The 22941-nt window shown below is 39.3% G+C and overlaps 1 protein-coding gene across 3 annotated transcripts in view; it reads left to right on the top strand.

Moving 5' to 3' along the window:
* Window positions 1–645: 645 nt before the first annotated feature.
* Window positions 646–22941, top strand: part of LOC132405372 (hepatitis A virus cellular receptor 1 homolog) — a 33375-nt gene continuing 11079 nt past the window's right edge. For 2 of the 3 annotated variants that reach the window (XM_059990129.1, XM_059990131.1), the window contains exons 1-5: window positions 646–817; window positions 922–1269; window positions 10264–10347; window positions 20126–20184; window positions 22434–22542. In XM_059990129.1, the coding sequence (XP_059846112.1) occupies window positions 751–817; window positions 922–1269; window positions 10264–10347; window positions 20126–20184; window positions 22434–22542 (667 nt within the window). In that variant the 5' untranslated portion in view covers window positions 646–750. The remainder of the gene's footprint in view (window positions 818–921; window positions 1270–10263; window positions 10348–20125; window positions 20185–22433; window positions 22543–22941) is intronic. The other variant, XM_059990130.1, reaches the window with a different exon arrangement.

The raw sequence follows: 22941 nt of genomic DNA, 5'->3' as shown, positions 1-22941 counted from the left end.
ATCCCTTGTTTGTGATCGGACTCAACCAGACCAGCGACCCAGCAGTTCAAGCAGCCAGTTGGGCCCTTGTAACTTGTCCATTCGTGTTACTGATGCACATTTCAGACACGAACTTCTGTTAATGTAGCGTCGCATATCCCTAAACCGCGAATTGAAAGAAATTGAAGGAAATCCGTGCGCGTTTAGACTTCGATGGTAACACCAGGGAGGAGCCGAGTGTTTAATAACATTTGCCTCATTTCTCCGGGGTGTCAGTGAACAACACCCGTGTTCCTGTGGAAGGAACTCTTGTCCACGACAAGCCGGAAGCAACAGTTTAACTCGCAGTCACTTGCATCTGGTGCAGCGACACGGAGAGCGGCCGCCACAGTGTCCGGCGCGGTGGCTCTTACTGGCTCCGTGGCTCATTTGACAATAGTGTTTCTTCTGTTCGGTACGTTTCGGAAAGCAGGAATCGAATTACCTTGTTCAAACTTCTTGTTACAATATGTGGAGCTAGTGGGTGAATGAGGGACCCGGGAGGGGCACAGCCGAGACCCTGAGTGATGCCCGGCGCTGCCGGTTGTTGAAGATTGGGTGGGAGGTGAGCTGACGGGGCGAGTGAACTTGGAGGACCGACCAGTGTTCATCTGAATAGACCGTGGAACAAGATCAAAGCACCGAATTTCCTTTGATCATTGCGTTGAAGGTTTGGTAGCAGAGTAGTATGTGAGTGGGTGAATGAACCAGAGGCTGGATCTGTGATCAAAGATGTTAGTTCGATTCCCTCCGAGCAGTTTTGGGATTTTCCGTAATATTCCTCATATGCCGCCAACAGGTAAAATGGATCACATTCCCGTTGCTAGGACAGGTTTTCAAACGGTGGACTCTCCCACTCTCATTCAGCGCCATCTGTAACTTTCTTTCCCTGGATTGTTTCAGGTCGAGTCGCCTTCGTCTCTGGAACAGAAGTGCGAGGAGTCACGGGACAGTCGATCACACTGCCGTGCCGCTATTCTGTCGGAAAATATGGAAAAAGTGAGATGTGCTGGGGCCGGGGAGAGTGTCCTTCTCGCGGCTGTGGAGATGAACTGATTAGCAAAATTGGGGATAATGAAACTTCTGTAACATCTCAGAGATACAGTCTTGGTGGTAGAATTGCGGCAGGAGACGTGTCGCTCACTATAGATGATCTACGGAGAGAAGATAGCGGCTGGTATTGCTGCCGTGTGAGGATTCCGGGACTGTTTAATGATCTGAAAACGAATTTGAATCTCCGGGTTTCGGACGGTAAGCAGCTCAATGTTACATGGTCCTGTGTCAGAAATGGCGGCTTAGCGGTGTAGCTGCGAGTATAATTGCCCCACATCTCCTGAGATACAGGTTCGATCCCAAACTCCTGTGCTCAGTGTGTGGGAATCTTGTTTTCCCTTGGTTCATCCGGACGCTCGAACGTCGCAAGAACAGGTTGGTGTGTTAATCGATCACCGTAAACGGCCATTAGATGAACGGCAGGACAATGGCGGGGAGCTGAGGGGGAAAGTTTCCTGGGAGAGTTGTGGGGATATTTCCGATGGGAATCATGGGCAGATGATGTTCTCGATGGGCTGAACGGCCCTCTTCTGCCCCTGAGAACATAAGAAATAACACAATGAAAACTGATTTATTGTTCACTCTGTTGTATATCCAGTAGAATGGATAATGTGCAGGATGACAACGGCAGGACAGTAAAATGTGATATGGACAAAGAGTGCGTTGTCTGAGATTCTGTGGAGAGGAATGTTTTGTGTGTTGCATCATATATACAACACAAAACAATGAGCTTAGGGTGTCAGTAACAGTGTTAATGCTGCAGTCATAGGAGCATAACGAATAGAAGCAGGAGTTGGCCATTGGGCTTTCGGACTGTTCCAACATTGATTAGGAATGGGATTGAGCTTCTTTCTACCTCAGCACCATTTGCCACCACTGTCCTGTATCTCTTGACTCCATGTGCATATATCTATCAGTCTGTGTTTTGAACAAAAACGGAGAATGTGCATCTGCAGCCTAAAGCTTCACCACCACAGAAAGATCTTCTCATGTATGTCCTACTGCCTATCTCAATTTCAAGATTCATCATTCAGGAAAAACACCTTACTTACATTTTGTTCTGACAAGTCCTTGAAGGATTTAGTACGTTTTGTTGAAGTTGAAGAGAGTATAGTCCCAGTCTACTCAGTATCTCATCATATAGAAACCTTGCCAACCCTGAATATTCTTTGCACTCTGCCTATGGCAAGTAATTCTTTCTTAGCTGAGAGGTCAAAATTGCCCACATTGTATTCCGTTTGTCATTTCCCTGCCCACTCACTGAACTTGACTGTATAAACTTGCTGCCTCTTCACATCCTCCTCTGTGCTCCCAGTCCCACTTGGCTTTACACTGTTGGTAGATCACCAGATGTATCATTTGTTGCCTCATGAATTTCATTCCATCTCAGTCCTGAATGATGAACCTTATTTTGAGATGATGATTCCCATTTCTTGACAGGCAAGACATCTCTTACAGCTACCCTTTCAAACCCTCTCAGAATTGTATACATTTCAATGAGCTCCCCTATCATTCTTCTAAGCTCTGCCTTGTGCTCAACATCTGTGTAAAGAACAATATCTGTTTGCCTAGGAAACACCATTTTGATGGGTGTCTCTGGAAATGTGGCTCGTGAGCCCCTCACTATTGAGCCACTGAACTCCACAGCAAGAAACTCACCTTTCTTGGGCTTTGTACATCTAGGGCGTATACGACTTTGGACTTGCCAAATTCCTGAGGTTGGAATGTCTCAACCACCCAAACCCCAGTTTGTGTGAATGCTGGGTGATTTACTTTTCCCTGGTAAGAAATAAGAGATCATACACTGCATATGTTTATAAAGAAGTACATTTAAGAATGTTAACTTAAGCAAACAGTTATTAAAGGGAAAAAAAAACAAAAGGACCCATTATGCTTAAAAAGTCACGTGCACAGTGGTGCTCATATCTTCCAAATGATGTTGCTTTTGATGCACACTCTGCACCTTCTGAATGAAGGTCAAAATCCATTGAAACGGGCTCCCCTGTGCGAGTATTGGTCTTCTTTCTTGAAGCCATTCATCTGCACAAAGCACCTTGTGCAACAGGGATGGCATCCTCAGCTATCTTCCCTTCTGTCTTCTCCCTGCTCCCATCAACAAAGACCTCTCTGCCCAATGTTCTCCAGAACCTTCTCCCAATTCTACCATCCTGATTGGCTGACACCATATTCCTAAGTTGAATGACAAAGCCTGTTATCTCAGCTCAAACCCAGACAGGCTGAAAGCAGAACAGACTGCTCTTATGGAACTGCTAAAATGAAATACCTACAGCATATCAGTAAAAATTCTTAACCAGTTTGTTACACCTGGAATCAATGTATGAACATTTAGTTATTCTGAACAAGCTTTTTCTTAGGTTATTTTCTTATTGCTTTACTTAGCTTTCAGTGACTATGTACACAGACACCCCGATCCTTTGAATGTCCGTTCACTTAACATTTAATCAAAATCTGTTTTTCTAATGTTCCTACTGAAGTGGATTATGTTACATTCATTACGTTATATTCCAGTCATCATGTCCTTGTCTATTTAGCCAGCACTCCCTTTTGTGGTGATTTCTCCTTGCTTTCTCTGTAAATCTCACACAGTTAATTATCTATCCTTAAATCTTGGAAATTTTGTTCGAGCGAAGTCATTGATATATGTTATGAAAAGAAGAGTCCAACTCTATGACTATGGAGCCCAACCACTTGCAACTTCCCAACCCCTGTCTATTCCGTCTCTGTTTCCTCTGTTAACCAATGCACATTAGTGAATTAACCCCAACCCAATGTGTTCTAATCATGTCTAGCAGTGGCAACTTAAAGATCCTCCAACAGTCTAAATGCTCAATATCCACCTGTTGACTCTAACTTTTTTCTAAGAGTTGTATAAGCTTGAAGTAAGTGAAAAAAAATTGCATGACTAGTACAACAGTTCTGTTAACCACAAGTAAATGCTTTATTATACACCATGGAAATGATGTTGCTTATTTACAGCTCTGACATTAATGCCATTTTGTTGGATAAACTGCACTGTTGGTGATAAAAATTTTAAAAATATGCATTGAAATACATTTTAATTGAAATGTTTATGTTTAGAACCTAAAGATTAGGTGAAGATATTTGCATAAGGACAGGCTGGAAATGTTTGCAGTTAAAGTGAAGGCAAGATCTGCACTTTATAAAGTGCCTTTCACACTGAGCAGACATTGCTTCCACAGACAGCGACGTGGTGATGATAATCCTGATTTCATCACCTTGTGGAAATGTGTCCACAAGGTTTTATGAACAAGCTCAATGAGATGACAAGAACTTGGCAGATGGAACACAATGAAGGAAAATGGGAGATCATCAAATTTAGTGCCAATAATGTAAAAGTTGAGTTTTTATTAAATGCTAAGTGATTGTGTGCTCCAGAACTTTAGCACCAAGTTGTGATGATACACACATTTCTTCAGGCCATTGTGCATGTGCAAATAATAAGTCAGCATTTATTATTAGAATCTTTGCACATTGTATAACTACAGTATGACTCTTAATCCATAGTCTTGGCAAGACTGCACAGGGAAGGTAGTAGAGAGTTTTGGTTTCTGAACAATGAAATGTCATACTTACCATAGAGAGAGAATAGTGAATAACTGGAGTCACAGATACCAATTCATAACAACCTTCCCTCATTCTTCAGTGGAGTGAGTATTCAATATATTTTGAGAGTTGGTGATACAGTCATTGTTTGAACACATCAGTGGTCCATTTGGTCAGAATATATCTGAACTGCCCTTTGCATCACCAGGCATTCAGCCATTTACTCTGATTGTCTGGAAACTGGATCTGGAACACTGAGCATCAGAATGTTCCCTGTGTGTTCACACAGCAGCTGAATATTCAGGTGTGGGTGAATCTTTTCTGGTGCAACACATTTGAGATTGTCATGTGACAAACACAAAATTTTAAGTAACATGGAGAGATTCTTAAACAGTGGATTCAGTTAATTGGGGAAGCTGTTTATTTGGGACAGATCTTAAAGAACAAAACCTAAATTGAGAAGATGGCTGGGATTCCTTCATTTATTTGGGACACTATTACACGTAATTGAGGTAGGAGATTGTTGCCGAACAGTTTCTAACTAGGTTTAGACATATATATTTAGGTATCTGTTAGACACTACTCCATGCTGGGAGTGATCACTTTTTAATACCATCACTTGCTTGTGCTTGCGTTCAAACAGCAGTTACTTTTGTCATTGATAATTGGTGAGAAATAAGCAGTAAGACAGTTCAGAACTGTTCTGTTCATCACAGTTTCAATTATTCAGGGTTGGAGATGCCAGAAACGGTTGGTAGTGAAAATGGAGCAATATCCCTTCTTCAGCAAGTTGAGAATTACAAAGATATCTACAAGTCTGGAATCTCATAATGATATTGAAGATTTGGAGAATGCATTCAATGAAGGCATTGCTGGTTGACAGTCATTAATGTGCACTAGGCATCTGCACTGATATTGTTTGTTTACAGTCAATTAAAAGTATATGCCAGATGAGTTCCCTGTTGATGGTACTGTACTGTACTTATGCGACTGTAGAGGTATTAGTAGCATTCTAGCATGTTACTTATTTCATTAAAATAAATGAATTGTGACTCAGTTAAACAGTAATTTGTCTTTTTTAGACCTTTCAGCTACTTCCTTGAAATTCTGGCTAATTTGAGGAGCCTCTTAATGGGGCCAAAAGGTACTCGCCCCAATATGACCCAGTTAAATGGAATCTTATATATATATATATTTATCTACTTAAATATTTTCCTTCATCTGCATTAGTGTGACAGTACAAAATAGTAAATATTAGATTTTCAAGCATTCATACTCAGAAATGCATGTAGAAAGAATCAAAATGGGTAGAGAACAACCAAACTGAAAGGTGAGGATGTGGCAGACACTTTAACTTTCAATTCATCAATCCTTTCACCTTGACAAGAGTGAGCATGAGACAAGGTGGTCATCCTGCATCAGCAAGGTCTCACCCAGGCAGAAATTTCATGGCAGACAGGGGTTTCAAGATGTGCACCTCATCACCATCTGAGGTTCAGTCAACAACAGTTATGTCACTGGCAAATTTATAGATGGTTTTTAAGCTGTGCCTAGTCATACAGTCATGGATATAGGGAGAGCAGAGCAGTGGGCTACGCATGCATCCATCTGGTGTGTCGGTGCTGATTGTCAATAAGGAAATGGTATTTGCAATTCACACTTACTAATGCCTCCCAACAAGGAAGTTACGGGTCCAGTTGCAGAGAGAGTTATAGAGGTCCAGGTTTTGAAGCTTGGTGATTAACACTGAGAATATGCTGAGCTGTAATTATCAATCAGCAATCCAACATAGGTATTGCTGGTGACCCAGTGGTCCAAGGCCAAGTGGAGATATGGTGAGATTGCATCCACTGTAGCCTATTGTGGCAGTAGGCAAATTGCAGCAGATCCAGGTTCTTGCTTAGAAAGGAGTTAGTTGAGGCCTTGACCATCTTCTCTATGTACTTCGGCAAAGTAGATGTGAGTGCATCTTTGCAATAGTCGTTGAGGCAGACAATGAGGAATATTATTTGAAAAGCCACAGGCAATCACAAAGAACGTTCTTGCTGGTTTGTTACATGACGTGGAACTCTGTCACTCTGAGTAAGGTTAATCTCAGGATCAATGACAAAAGCATTTGCACCACTCAAGTCATGGGAAGCATTACTGGAATCAACATGTCATTGCAAATGAAATACCTGATAATTGAAATGTGACAGAAAATTTAACAAACTTTGGCAGGCAAATGTCAACAATTTAGTTTGTGTTTAAAATCTCTCAAGTATTGTCATGTATCTGTGGGGATCCTTTGAAGAAATAACGAACAGGATATAAAGGAGAATCGGTGAATGGTGTCCAGTTGAATTTTCAGAATGCCACTCATGAGGCTTCTTAACAAGGTAAGAGCCCATGGTATCACAGGAAAGATACTAGCATGGAAAGAGGATTAGCTGATAGGCAGGAGAATAAGAGTGGGAATAAATGGGGCCTATTCTGCTTGGCTTCTCTCTCTCTCTCTCTCTCTCTCTCTCTCTCTCTCTCTCTCTCTCTCTCTCTCTCTCTCTCTCTCTCTCTATCGCTCAGAGATATACATCGCTATCTCTGAGGGATATATATGTATATATCCCTCAGCAAAAACTTACTCCCAGCACAAATTGCTTTAACAGATCAAGTAACAACTGTATCCATATTGGGATTTCTAAAGGTTGCCTTGCATTTATTGTGGACTGCACATAGGCAGGTGTATTAGAGATTATGAAACAAGCACTACATGACAGTAGGTGAGAAATTTTAAACACAAACTAAATTGTTGATGTTTGCCTGCCAAAGTTTGTTAAATTTTCTGTCACATTTTAATTATCAGGTATTTCATTTGCAATGACATGTTGATTCCAGTAATGTTTCCCATGACTTGAGTGGTGCAAATGCTTTTGTTATTGATCCTGAGATTAACCTTACTCAGAGTGACAGAGTTCCACGTCATGTAACAAACCAGCAAGAATGTTCTTTGTGATTGCCTGTGGCTTTTCCAATAATATTCCTCATTGTCCCATTTGTTGTTTATAGAAGTGAGAAACAACACACTGGAAAGGGAAAGAGAAATCCAGTGAAGAAGATCCACAGCCTGTTGTAAATTGTCCAAGAGAATTGCAGCAGAAAGTGATTCTGTGGGGAGGAAATGGTTTATTAATCTCACGAGTTTAGCAAAAGCTGGAATAGATGCACGTTCAACATAGAATATCCAAGGATATTCAGCGTTAGTGTAGAAGAAACAGAAAATATCATCTCAATCACAAGTGGGGCAATGTTTCAGGCTATTGAGACCATTTGGTCTTTATCAGATAGTGTAACCAACTCCAGACATTGTAACAGTTTAATCAAAAATCACCCATACAAACTGTGTGCAGCTGTGCTAAACCTGGAGACAATAAATCAGTCATCTTAAAGAAAGTGAAAAGTATTTTAGCTTTGAAATGGAGAAGGTGTTGGAAAAGGTGTCAAATTAGTAATCACTGGGATAAGTGTGGATTGTTTAGAAACATCAGTTGTGGCTTTGTTAAGGCCTAATGGTGTTTAATTACTGTGACACAGTTTTTGATGAGGTCAGATAATCACCTCATCAAACCTCACACATTTGATAATGTGCTACATTTGGAAATAGGAGTAATTTAGGTGCACATCTTGGTTGGCATGAATGACATGGGCCTCTTTCCATGCTGTATTACTCTAAACACAATTACAGGATTTTTCATCAAGGTTAATATAATAAAAAAGATAGTAAATATAAAATAAAAACTGTAAATTAGAGTAAGTATATTTTTAAAAAAATTAAATTAGTAGTGCAAAATGTGAGGGAAAAGTATATCATATTTTCAAAATATACAAATAGTCTAAAATTTGGATGCGTTGTGAATCATGAAATAGACAATAATAGACATTAAGAACTGGATGGAGGAATGGGCGATGGATGCTCAGAAGTGTGAAGTGTATTTTATGTGGAAAGGCAGATATAAACCAGATGGATCATATGAAAGTGAGAGTAGTATGGAAATTGGTAACAAGCATCAAGAGACTTTCTACTGAAGATGGAATTTACTGCAGACAAGTGTGAGGTTTTGCACTTAGGCAGGACGAGTCTTACACAGTGACTGGTGGAGCAATGAGGAGTGTGGTAGAACAAAAGGGATCTGCAAATACAGATTCGTAATTCGTTTAAAGTGCTGTCGTGGACAGAAATGGCCATAAAGAAAGCTTTTGCACATTGGCCTTCAAAAATCAATATATTCAGTACAAGAGATGAGATGTTATGTTGAAATTGCATAAGACATTGGTGAGGCCTAGTTTTGAGCATTGTGTACAGTTTTCGTCACCTGCCTACAGGAAATATGTAAACAAGGTTGAAGGAGTGCAGAGAAAATTCACAAGGATGTTGCTGTACCTGGAGGACCTGAGTTATGAGAAAAGATTGAATAGGTTAGGACTTTAATCCCTAGGATGTAAAAGATCAAGAGGAGATTTGATAGAGGTATACAACATTATGAAGGGTATAGATAGGGTTAATTCAAGTAGGCTTTTTTGACTGAGGTTGGGTGGGACGTGGGTTAAAGGTGAAAGGTGAAAAGTCTAAGAAGAACAACTTCACCCAGAGGACCGTGAGAGTGTGGAATGAGCTGACAGAACAAGTGGTGCATGCAAGCTCAATTTCAACATTAAAGCGATCTTAGATGTTCCAAGTCAGGGGAATAATATTCTGACAAGGCCATTGTGGCCGAGCACCACAAAGAGCTTATCATGAAACACAGTCCCCCATCTATTGCCTTCTCTGAATCAACAGTCCAGTCCATCCTGTGTATTGAGAAGTCATCACGTCTCACTGATTTATCCAGTATGTCTGAAGTAAGCCTTGTCTCCATGAAAAAGAGAATGTGACAATTCCTCATTTCCCTCTGATACAGTGATCTTGCCCTTGAGTCCTCAATCTTGTTCTCCATCGACTACATTTGCTAACAGACTACTGGGTAGAGTAAATTTTATCCCCTGACGTTTTGCTCTAGCTTCAAGTCTTCCCCTCCTCCCTCTCATCCAACCATGGTGATCTATCTTTGTCTACTTAAAGATGCCATACCTGCCTGCTTGAGAGTTAAGTCCTCTGAGTCCTTCAGAAGATCGTGAAATCACTAATTCTTCAAAATGGTGCAAAATTATGTTCAAGGGATATTTCTGTCTGCAGATTGCAGTGAGAGTCATTCAGAAGTATATTTTGAAGTTTTGTAAGACACCCATAGCACGTTGCCATTTTCACTCATCCTCGCCAATAGAGTGTAAATAACTGGGTCCTCCATAGAACTGCATTCAACCCAGCACCTACTGACCCCCAAGACAAAGACCATCTGTTTACTTCACTGTTTTATTTCTCTAACAAGAGCATTCCTGTGTATCACCACAAATTCGATGTTTTTTTTTGTTTAATTGTGGAAATGTGAAAGGCACTTTGAACCTGCATATCTGTCACACTTACTCGTTCTCCAGATCTAACCCAGCCCTCATTTAGTTCTATGTAAGTCATTGATTGAGAAAAATGAATGAGTTCATTGACATGAAAGTAAATTAACTTTTCTTCTGTTACAGCCACGAGCACAACATCTCCTTCAACCACAACTGAGTCCTTGTCTACAGACCGTGGAAGTGACATTACTCCATCTACTTACCCAGGTCAGTCTGCATCTTCCAGGTATTACAATTTATCCTCTAAACAATGACATCATTTTTTTTTTTATTTGTGTATACTGCACAATTTAACTATAGATCTTCAAAGTGGACAAGAAGGCCTTGAAATTGCTTATAATTTAAATGTTCATGAGTAGAAAATTAACAATTACGGTGGCTTTAACTTAGATAAAGTATTGTATAGCCAGGTATCTGTAGATCCCATGGTCCTTAAACTTCTGAAGCACCTTGCCATTCACTTTACTGAAGTTGAAGTAAACGGCATCCATTCTCATTAATTAACCTAACACCTCCTCAAAACACACAAATAAGTAAAACATTTCCTTCCCTTTCTAGAGAAGGGGCTAGACTCGACCTCTTCATAGGAAATGAGGTGGGAAAGTGGATGATTTGTTCAGTGGTGGGGAGAGCAGCTTGTGATCAGTGACCATAATTATATTAGCTTTTGATATGATTCAATATAATGTCATAAACTGGGGTAAGGCTTATTCTGATGGTGTCATCAGAATAAGCTGGATGAACTCAGCAGGTCGGGCAGCGTCCATTGAAAGAAGCAGTCAACGTTTCAGGTGGAGACCCTTTGTCAGGACACTTAAAAGTTCTTAAAATTCTTAAAAGTTGACTGGCAGAGGCTGCTTGCAGGTCAGGGGACATCTGGCAAATGGGAGGCACTTAACTGTGTGACAGGAAGACTTCAGCACCAACATGTTCCTGTTAGAGTGATGTACAAAGCTGGTAAAATTAGAGAACCTGGTGATAAAGGATATGGAGGATCTGGTCCAGAAAAAGGAGGCAAGTGATAGGTATAGGCAGCGTGTTTCATGCAATTATTATGGAGGAGTATATTGGATGTAGGAGCACACTTGGGAATGAAATTAGAAGGGGACTACGAGATATCTCTGTCTGATAAAATGAAGGAGATTATCAAAGATTCCATAAGTACACTGAGAACAAAAAAGCAACTGGAGGAAGAATCATCCTCCCATGGATCACTGTGGTAATCTAAATTTTGAGTGATGGGAATCGGATGAGGTCTTTATTGGAATTGGTATTGGTTTATTTGTTGTCACATGTGTTGATACAGTGAAATGCTTATTTTGCCTACTGTTCATACACATCAAATCATTAGATAATGTGGGGTCACATTCTAGGCCCTGAAGGAATATGTATTTTCTGTCAGTATTTATTGTGGAGAATGACATCAAAAGCTAATTGGAGCAAATCCAAGTCACCTCTCAGGCAGGAATTGATATGTTTCATCACCAACCTCTCAAAGTACTTCATCACAGTGGATGTAAGTGCTGCTGGATGATAGTTATTGAGGCAGGTTACTGCATTCTTCTGAGGCAGCAATGTAATTGAAGCCTGCTTGAAGCAGTTGGGTATCTCAGACTGTTCAAGCAAGAGTTTAAAGATATTGGCCAATGCTCCAGCCAGCTGATTAGCACAGGTCATTAGTACCTGGCCAGGTACCCCCTCTGGCTCAGATGCTTTTTGTGGGTTCACCCTCCTTCAGGATGCTCTCATGTCTGCCTCAGAGACAGAAATCACAGGGACATTGGAAACTGTGGGAGTTAATCAATCCTTTGACAGCCAAAGCAAGCATAGAAAGAGATGGCTTTCCAGGGATTGTAACTGTACACCTTGTACTTATTAGGTTACCAGACCTGAGTGTAACTTCTGTAACATCCCAGGGCTATCATCTTGGTGTTAGAATTGGGGAAGGAGATGTATCACACAGATGTAGATGTGATCTACAGAGAGGAGTTCGCGGCTGGTATTGTTGCCGTGTGGAGATTCTTGGACTGTTTAATGATAGAAACATAGAAACTTGGAAAACCTACAGCACAATACAGGACCTTTGGCCTACAAAGTTGTGTCTAACATGTCCCTACCTTAAAAATTACTAGGCTTACCTATATCCCTCTATTTTTCTAAGCTCCATGTAACTATCCAAAAATCTCTTAAAAGACCCTATCGTATCTGCCTCCATCACTGGTGCTGGCAGCCTATTCCATGTACTCTCCACTGTTGCTTACCCGTGACATCTCCTCTGTACCTGCTCCCCAGCACCTTAATCCCATGTCCTCTTGTGGCAAGCATTTCAGCCCTGGGAAAAAGCTGACTATCCACAAGATCAATGCCTCTCATCATTTTATACACCTCTATCAGGTCACCTCTCATCCTCTGTTGCTCCAAGGAGAAAACGCTCAGTTCACTCAACCAGTTTTCATAAGGCATGCTCCCCAATCCAGGTAACATCCTTGTAAATCTCCTCGGCACCTTTTCTATGGCTTCCACATCCTTCCTGTAGTGGGGCAACCAGAACTGAGCATAGTACTCCAAGTGGGGTCTGACCAGGGTCCTATATAGCTGAAACATTACCTCTCAGCTCCTAAATTCAATTCCATGATTAATGAAGGCCAATACACCATATGCCTTCTTCACCACAGAGTAAACCAGCGCAGCTGCTTTGAGTGTCCGAAGCACTCGGACCCCATGATCCCTCTAATTTTCCACACTGATAGGAGTCTTACAATTAATACTATATTCTGCCATCATATTTGACCTACCCAAATGAACCACTTCACACTTATCTGGGTTAAACCCCATCTGCCACTTCTCAGCCCAGTTTTGCATCCTATCAATGTTCCACTGTAACCTTTGACAGCCCTCCACACTATCCACAACACCTCCAACCTTTCTGTCATCAGCAAACTTACTATACCATCCCTCCACTTTCTCATCCAGGTCATTTATAAAAATCACAAAGAGAAGGGTCCCAGAACAGATCCCTGAGGCACACAACAGGTCATATGACCCGTCTACAACCACTTTTTGCCTTCTGTGGGCAAGGCAGTTCTGGATCCACAAAACAATGTTCCCTTTGATCCCAAGCCTCTTTACTTTCTCAGTAAACCTTGTATGGGGTAGCTTATCAAATGACTTTCTGAAATCCATATACACTACATCTACTGGTCTTCATTCATCAATGTGTTCAGTCACATCCTCAAAAAATTCAATCAGGCTCGTAAGGCACGACCTGCCATTTGCAAAGCCTTGCTGACTATTCCTAATCATATTATACCTCTGCAAATGTTCATAAATCTTGCCTCTTGGGATCTTCTCCATCAATTTACCAATCACTGAAGTAAGACTTATTGGTCTATAAATTCCTGGTCTATCTCTACTCCCTTTCTTGAATAAAGGAACAACATCCACAAACCTCCAATCCTCTAGAAGCTCTCCCTCCCCATTGATGATGCGAAGGTCATCGCCAGAGGCTCCGCAATCTCCTCCCTCACCTCCCACAGTAGCCTGGGTTACATTTCATCCGGTCCCAGTGACTTATCCAACTTGATGCTTTCCCAAATTTCCAGCACATCGTCTTCCTTAATACAGTGCCTACATGCTCAAGCTTTTCAGTCTGCTGCAAGTCAGCATTACAATCACTAAGATCCATTTCCATAGTGAATACTGAAGTAAAGTATTCATTAAGTACCTCTGCTATTTCCTCCGGTTGCATACACACTTTCCCACTGTCACACTTGATAGATCCTATTCTTTCATGTCTTATCCTCTTCCTCTTCACATACTCGTAGAATGTCTTGGGGTTTTCCTTAATCTTGCCTGCCAAGGCCTTTTCATGGCCCCTTCTGGCTCTCCTAATTTCCTTTTTAAGCTTCTTCCAGTTAACCTTATAATCTTCTAGATCTCTAACATTTCCTAGCTCTCTGAACCTTTTGTAAGCTTTTCTTTTCTTCATGACTAGATTTATTACAGCCTTTGAACACCACAAAGTACAAAGATGATCTGCAAATGAACTTGAATCTTCTGGTTTTGGATGCTACAATATAAAATGTACAATGTAATAGTAATGGTAGTAGTATCCATGAGTTACCATGACAACATCAATGGCTCATTAATGACAGGATACATCTTTACCAGGACTTGACTCCTTGTGAAGATAATAGGTGAAAATATTAGGTGATTCTCAAATAGCAATTGCTAAAGGTTCCAGAGCAATATCAAATAGTAATGGGCTAAGAGGACAACCTTGCCTGGTGCCCTGAAGTAAACAAAAAAGGGAGATCTTTGATTATTAGTACTAACTGAAGCTACTGGGTTATGATATATCAATTTAATCCAAGATATAAAAGTCGAACTGAAATTAAAATTCATGAGCGCAGTAAATAAATATGGCCATTCATCTCTGTCAAATGCTTTCTCAGCATCTAATGGAATTACATATTCTGGAATCCTACATGAAGGAGAGTAAACAATATTCATTAATCTCCTAATATTAAAAGAAGAGTAACAGTTTTTAATAAATCCAGTTTGATCCACAGATATAATTCGATGTAACACCCTCTCTAACCAAGCTGCCAATATCTTATTAAAAATCTTAGAATCTACATTTAACAAAGATATTGGTCTATATGATGCACAATCAGTAGGATCTTTATTCTATTTTTAAATTAAAGAAATGGAAGCCCTATAAAATGATTGTGCCAATTTACCTAATCTAATTGCTTCTTTAAAAACTCTACCTAACCAAGGGGTGAGAATAGAAGAAAAACACTTAAAGAATTCAACTGTATAACCATCTGGACCTGGTGCTTTACCAGAATTCATTGAAGAAATAACACTTTTTGTTTCATCATCTGTAAAAGAAGTTTCTAGTATTAAACGTTTTTGGGGTGATAGTTTCGGAAAATTCAATTTCCTTAAAAAATCATACATGAAATTAGGATCATTGGGAAATTCAGAGTTATATAAAGAGGTATAAAACTCTTGAAAAGATTTGTTTATTTCATCATGATTAACTGTCAAATTATCATCTGTTTACGAATCTTAATAATTTGGGATTTAACTGAGGTAGCTTTCAATTGATTAGCTAATAATTTACCCGATTTATCACTATGTTTATAAAACTTACTTCTGGTTTTCATTAATTGATTTTCAATCAAGGAGGTAAGTAATAAATTATGTTCCATTTGAAGCTTGACTCTTTGTTTATAAAGCTCCTTACTAGGAGTGATGGAATATTTCTTATCTATTTCTTTAATCTTATCAACCAATAATAATGTTTCATTCTTAATAAATGTCCTCGTACCAACAGAATAGGAAATAATCTGACCACAGATATATGCCTTAAAAGTATCCTGCTGGAGGTTTCTTCCATAAAATTAGTTGAAAAAAAGAAATTGATCTGTTCATTCATAAACTTGACAAAATCCAAGTCCTGAAGCAATTTGAATTAAAGCACTAGTGTCTAATAGTAGGAGCTGTATCCAGTAATTTGGCAGAAGGTTTCCTTGGAGCATGATCAGAAATAGCAATAATGTCATAGTTACAGTCAATCACAGATGGGATGAGACAAGAGTCAATAAAAAAGTAATCAATTCTGAAGTAAGAATGATAAACATGTGAAAAGAATGAAAACACTTTATCCTTGGGGTGTAGAAATCTCCAAATATCCAAAATTCCAGAATCATTCATGAAGGAGTTGATAAGAGTAGCCGATTTGTTTGGTAAGGCTTGAGTAGATATAGATCGATCCATCGAGGGATTCAAACAGCAATTAAAATCACCACCCATTATCAGCATATATTCATTTAGATCAGGGAAAGCAGTAAATAAATTCTTAAAAAATTCAGGATAATCCACATTTGGAGTGTAAACATTATCCATAACCACATTTTTATTAAAAAGTAACCCAGTAATAAACAAAAATCTGCCATTCAGATGTGAAACAGTATCACGATGAACAAATGTAATTGAGGAATCTATAAAAATTGAAACTGCTCTCACTTTAGCATGCAAATTCGAATGAAACTGTTGTTCCTTCCAAAACCTGAAAAAACGCTGATTATCCTCTTTCCTCACATGAGTTTCTTGTACAAAAGTAATATGAGCATTCAGTCTTTGGAATACATTAAGGGTCTTCTTCCATTTAATCGGATAGTTTAAACCATTTGTATTCCAAGAGACAAAATTAATAATCTGAGCCATAATTTTGTAGAGTCAACCCTTTGGTATGTAAAGAGTTAACCATAATCCAAACTCATGAACCCAGAAGAGGAACAAAAGCTCAGGGAGAAACTGGAAGTGATGACACTGCAGACATCTTTGTAGTTCTAAGTCAGCCCAAATGAGAAGAATAAAAATAATATAGAAAAATCCCCCACCCTTGACCTGCAAAGACCCAAAATTAAGCCTAAAGAAGGCCAGAAAGAGAAATAACACTAAATCTAGCCCCGATTCTCCAGAAGGCAACGCCAATAAAGTATGTTAAAAAAGACCACCCAAAATCCAAAAAAACTTAAGAATTGTACTATGCCGATCTTCATGAAGTGGTTTCTAAAAAAGGGAAAAAGAGTAAACATCAGCATATTATTAATCGGAAAAAAACATAAACAATTGAAAATAACACTTCAAAAAACAAAAAAGCATTATGGGAAGAAGAAGGCAAAAAAAAGAAATGGCCAAGTAAAAGAACAAGAGAAAATATGAGATAAGAAAAATGAACCACCATCTTGATTATACAAAACAAAAAGAAAAATCCACCATCAAGTCATTAATCAAAATGTCAAAAATCAAATAATTAAAAAAATAGCAAAATTAAAAGAAAAAAAGACGAGTACATCAACAAAAAAAACTACAGTTAAAATGTAAAGTGTAACTACAGTAGTAACCAATGATGAGCTTAAACTTATAAACATCGAACTCCATAGGAAAATTGTGGACTTTGAAAAAAAAGTAATAAATAAATAAATAAAATCGAAGAAAACACGATAAATAAATAAATAAATAAATAAATAGATAGATAGATAAATAAATAAATAGATAGATAGATAAATAGATAAATAGATAGATAGATAGATCTTTTTTTAAAAGGCACGTAAGTACAGAGCCAGGACTACAAAACCATAGATTAATTAAAACTGAGTGTCCAAAACAGATGGATAATGTTCATTCAAGAAACTTCGAGCTGCACTCGTAGAGAGGAAGAAATGGCATTGTCCTTCCAAAGGGGAAATTCTGAGTCGCGCAGGATATAATAATGCTGGTTTGAGACCCTTTTCATAACATTCCGACATCAAAGCTTTAAAAGCCAACCATGCCTTCATTACTTCTGGGCTGTAATCCTCCACAAGACGAAATTGATCATTTTGAAATTTAATCATACCTTGCCAAAGAGAAATTCGAATAAGATGATCTTTAACGTGCACATAATGAAACTGGACAATCACTGCTCAAGGTTTTGACTGGGGAACCGGTATTCGAGGAAAGGAGCGATGGGCGCGGTCAAGTAATGGGGGGTCATTTGGGAATTCAGAGGTAAATGCATCCTTTAAAATTTGAGAAAAGAATTTTAAAGGGTCCCCTTTCTTGACATCTCCATGGAGACCGATTATACATAGATTCTGTCTTCTAGATCGATGATCTTGGATTTAAAACTCTTCAACTGTTTAACTGTCAAAGACAAAGTTTGTCCAAGCAATCAATTTTCTGATCTCTCTTCTGAGCTTCGTCCTGTAGTTCTGTGATTTTGGATTATTGTTGTTTAACTTTGTGACCAAAGAATCCTGGAGTGCCTTAAAATCTATTTTAATATTTTGACGTAGTTCAATACATTGTGTGTTTAAAAGTTCCAACATTGTATCATAAATTAATTCAGTATGCTTAGGTTCACCTCTTTTCTTCTTAATGTTACCGTTGTTATCTTTCCCATCTTTTGAATCTGGCCCTTTAGATCTTGTACTCATTGTACTCACTTCTGTGCTCGTTTCTTCAAAAATTCACAATTATAACTCCAAAAAAAATTCCAAAATAAATATCTTCTAGTGTAGATAAAATAGATTAAATAAAGGTGATCATGGATTAAAAACAACAGTAATGGAGAGAAGCCAAATCAAATCTCACTCCATGAGCACCTAGTGGAGAATCTCTCACCATGACAACATCAATGGCTCATTAATGACAGAATGCATCTTCACAAGGACTTGACTCTAAACCTCACCTTGGAACATCCTCATTACTTATTTCAATCTCTTCTTGAGGAAAAGAACTGAGCTCAAATGTAGAGGATGTAACAGACTCCTTGACTGACTGATAATTTCTGACCAAATTAGTGGAATGCAGAAGCCCAAGGAAAATTGATTGCCTGGGAATTGTGTATAGGGAGGTAGGAAAGAGGCTGAAGAGCAAGACTGCCAAGGCAATAACTTTCGGATTAATCCCTGTTTCACCTGCGAGTTAGAGCAGGAATAGAATGATAGTACAAATGAATGAATAACTATAGAATTAGTGCAGGGGCAGAGTTTCAGGTTCTTGGATCATTAGAACCTCTTCTGGGCCAGGGGTGACCTGAACAGAGGGGACTGGATGCACCTGAACTAGAGAAGAACCAATTTCTTGGCCAGGAGGGTCATCAGTGCTACTCAGGATGGGTTAAATTAGTTTAGCCGGGGAATGGAACCGGAACTCCAGGTCAGAAAGTGGAGGGATACAGAGGAAGGTAGATGTCAGGGCCAGTAAAAACAGGCAGGAGAAAAGTAATAAGTAGATACGACAGATAGTTTGTAGTGTGTGTAATTTAATGCTCTGAGTAGTATGGATAAAGATGATGAACTGGAGCTTGGATCAGTACATGGAATTATGACGTTCTGGCCAATGCAGAGACTTTGTTGAGAGAGGGATAGGAATATGTGGTTAATTTATTTGTTTCAGCACTACATAGTGGGTTGAAGGGCCTTGTTTTAACAATCACCCCTTGTAACAATGATTGGAAAGCTACAGAGAGAATCTCTATTTACCTACAAGTAACTTTTATTGTCTCAACTAAAAAGCATGTGGGTTCGCTAACTAACTACTTGTGAGCACACCCACAAGAATTCCCAGACTCTCCATGAACAGTCAATGAAGGGAACAGGTGCTACCAGGGAAAGGAGTCTACGCTGACCAGGCATTCTCATTATCCTGATCTCCACATGTCCGTGGCGTCCTCTTCATCTATGATGGTTGCTCTCTGGTTGCTGGAGAGTTATCGCTGTAACGCATTTGGAGCTCCAGACTTTTACAGTGTACCTCATCAGTTGAACTGGTGGATCTCCAACCCATTGGCTCAAGGTCACCTGGCCCACCTGGTCCTAGTCCAGGGCTATAACCAACATTGTTTCATATTTCTGTCCACCCCAGCCTTCTGTATTTGTTTCTATCAACCCTGATTGGTCCAAACCAGTTAAACTAGGTGACCCAAACACCAAATCTAATGAGATTACAAATCACTTCTCGAGTAAATCTACCACTTTACAATAGCTGCTCATCTGAGAAAGGTCACAGGGTTAGCAGGTCTTTAGCTGAAGCTCCTTATGTCCACATTTATTTGTTCTGATTAGATTATCCCTCAGCAAGAATCAGTTCTGAGTTCACAAAATGGAGGGTTGGGGAACAATGACAATTGGTTTGTCTACTTCCCCTGTCCTTGATTCATCCAAATCCACTAATCTGTAGACTGTAGTTCCTTTTGGCAGTAGTAGGCATGAAGGTTTAGTTTAGTTGGCCATTTTATTACTGATTTATTTGGTTTGTGACTACATTATGAGTTGAAGAGCTTGTTTATGTGCTGTAATGTTCTATGTTCTGAAAACTGAGACTGTTTTGGCAAATTATCTCAATATCTGGATACACTGTTTTTACATTCAATACCATCTTGTTCTGTTTCCTGCACTTTTCGTTCTTAAAACTGTCATTACAGGTCTTACAACCTCTACGTCTACATATCTGAGAGATTCCAGTTCAACTCCACATTTGCCTGTGAGTAATTCCTTTTTTGTCCAGAAGATAAGTGTAATTATTCATAAAATTTCACTGAGATGACAAGGTTATCTCCTTCTGCTCAGCTTATTCCAGAGTTGTATTGTACATGCATACTTTGACAATAAGATAACCTTTGGAACGCCAGAACTTTGGAAGTTCTTTTTCATAGAAAAAGTTAAATAATCGAAGAGATTGTTCTGAAATGGAAGCAGAACTCTGTTTAGGTCATGTTGAAGGGAGGGGAGACCATAAGACCATAACAAGAAGACAGGAGCAGAATTGGCAGAATTTGGCCGTTCAAGTCTGTAGCCTTTTGCACTCCTACTAATCAAGAATATATCAACCTCCACTTTAAATATATACCATGGCTTAGCCTCCAGCCATCTCTGATGATGAATTCCAGATTCACCACCCTACAGATAAAAATATTCCTACTAATCTCTACTCTAAAGGGACGTCATTTTTATTCTGAGATTGTGCCTTCTGGTCTTCAAATCTCGCACTACTGGAAACATCCCCTCCATTTACACTCTATTCAGGCCTTTCACTATTCAGTCGGTTTTAATGAGATCTCAACTTATTCTTCTAAACTTGCAGCAAGTACAGACCCAGAGCCATCATATGTTTCTCATACATCAAGCCTTTCATTCCTGGATAATTCTCGTAAACCTCCTCTGGACTCTCGATAATGCCAACATATATTTCCTTAGATATGAGGCCCAAAAGTGCCCACAAGATTCCAAATATGTTGACAAACACCTTATCAAGCTCAGCATTACATTCTGGCTTTATATTCCAGTTCACTCGAATTAATTGCTAACACTGCATTTCTTTCCTCATCACTGACTCAAACTGAAAGTTAAAATTTATGATCCTACATTAGGACTCCCATGTCTCTTTGCACCCAACACTTCAAGTCAAGATGGTGCCAGCAAACGATTTCTCAGGCAACATATTCCAGGTAGACAATCTCTTCAATTATTTAACTTTTTCTACAAAAAAGTAGAACTTTCTAAGTTCTGGCATTCCAAAGGTTATTTTATTATCAAAGTATGCATGTGCAATGCAACTCTGATATTCGTCTTCTCTAGATAGCCATGAAATACAGAAAAACCATGGGTGTTGTTTTTGTTGTTCCGGCTGCCGTATTCCAGGTGAGCAAATTGTTACTTTTTTCTGTGAGGGAAGGGCTGAGGGGTTTGGGGTCTGACAGCTTTGTTCATTTTTCCATTTCATGTGGGGAGGGGGTTTATTGTCTTTTCTTTCAATGACACCCGTGGTTTTTCTGCATTTCCTGACTATCTGGAAAAGACCCATATTGGAGTTGCATCGTACATGAATACTCTGACAATAAAATGAACCTTTGGAATGCCAGTAGTCACTGGCAGCCAACCAGGAAAGACCCTTTATGCTCATGCATTTGTGTGTGTAAACTGTGAGTTTTCATCTGGGCTCAGTGCATGAAGGTCAGGTGAATTTTTTGAACTGAAGCGTTGAGGACTGAGCAAAGCAAATGTTTCATTTGTGTGTCAGGGTTTATTGTACAATCAATGATACTAATAGCCACAAGGATGGATATACCTGTATTAGATTTAACTTGGGAAATAATTCATCTTTCTTACAGCATTTACATTCTTGGAGCATTCTCCATGATATTGTCATGCACAGCCGGCACTTCTTTGTAAGGACACGTTCAGCGCAATTTTGTGGGCTGAAGGGCCAGTATTGTGCTGTAGGTTTTCTATGTTTCCCACGAATTCCTGAGCATCCGTCCAGCAGATCTGCTCTTCTGTAGATAATTTATGTCCATCATCTCTAAAAGACTTGTGTTGGGTTCCATTACATTTCAGAACAGATTACAGCTCCAGCTGTCTCACATTCTCTTATTTGTCAACATTTCACAGCAGAAATAGAAAATGAAGATCAGTTCTTCCAACCTGACCATCGTGAACAGTTCACTATTGCCTTTTCCTAATGGCTCATTTCCATCTCTTTTTGCAACCCAGTGTGACCACAGCCAAGTTGAGGAGGATGCTAGCCAGGGTAAATCCACACAAAGCTGCCGGGTGCTGAGGGATTCTCTGCCCCAGCTAACAGACATCTTAATGGATATCTTTAATATCTCTTTGCTACAGTCTACGCTGTCCACGCAGGCTTTAAGGAAGCCATGTCGGTATTATTCAGTGCTTGCAGTTCGCTCATTTTAAATTTAAAGCTGAGAAAATAGGTCTTGTTCTCTGTTTCAGGTTTCTGCTGAGCTTGTGAACAACCTGATTTCTCTTCTTTGCTGGACCGCTCGTGCCTCAGTTTTCGTCTCTTTTCTTTCCATCACTGTGCTGCTTTGCAAGTGGAAACGTAAGTGACAAATTAATATTTAATATTCAAAACATTTTGTTAAGATATTTGTATAAAGTTGCTCTTCACATTTCACTCAATGTGATGATGATATTTATTTGAAGTAAAATGCTTTATTTGAGCAAAGCAATTACAAAGGTTAGATATGTGACTCTCATGTTTCCCCTGTGTAGATAAGACCATGTTTGTACTCAACAAAGTACTTTCTGTAAAAGGGTGAAGCTCGTTAACAGCTTATTCCCATTTCCTCTATTCTCTGGTCAAAATATATATTTTCATACTACACACATTTGTTACCTCTCTGCCCACCTGTGCTCACACTTTTAGGGAACTATGAACTTGCACCCTAAAGTTTCACTCTTCAGTCACAGTTCCCAGTATCACTTGCAATTTGAGTGA

This window comes from Hypanus sabinus, chromosome 15 (assembly GCF_030144855.1).
Source record: "Hypanus sabinus isolate sHypSab1 chromosome 15, sHypSab1.hap1, whole genome shotgun sequence".
NCBI lineage: Eukaryota > Metazoa > Chordata > Chondrichthyes > Myliobatiformes > Dasyatidae > Hypanus > Hypanus sabinus.
Note: the sequence above shows the minus strand (reverse complement) of the source record. Positions and strands in the feature narration are given on the sequence as shown.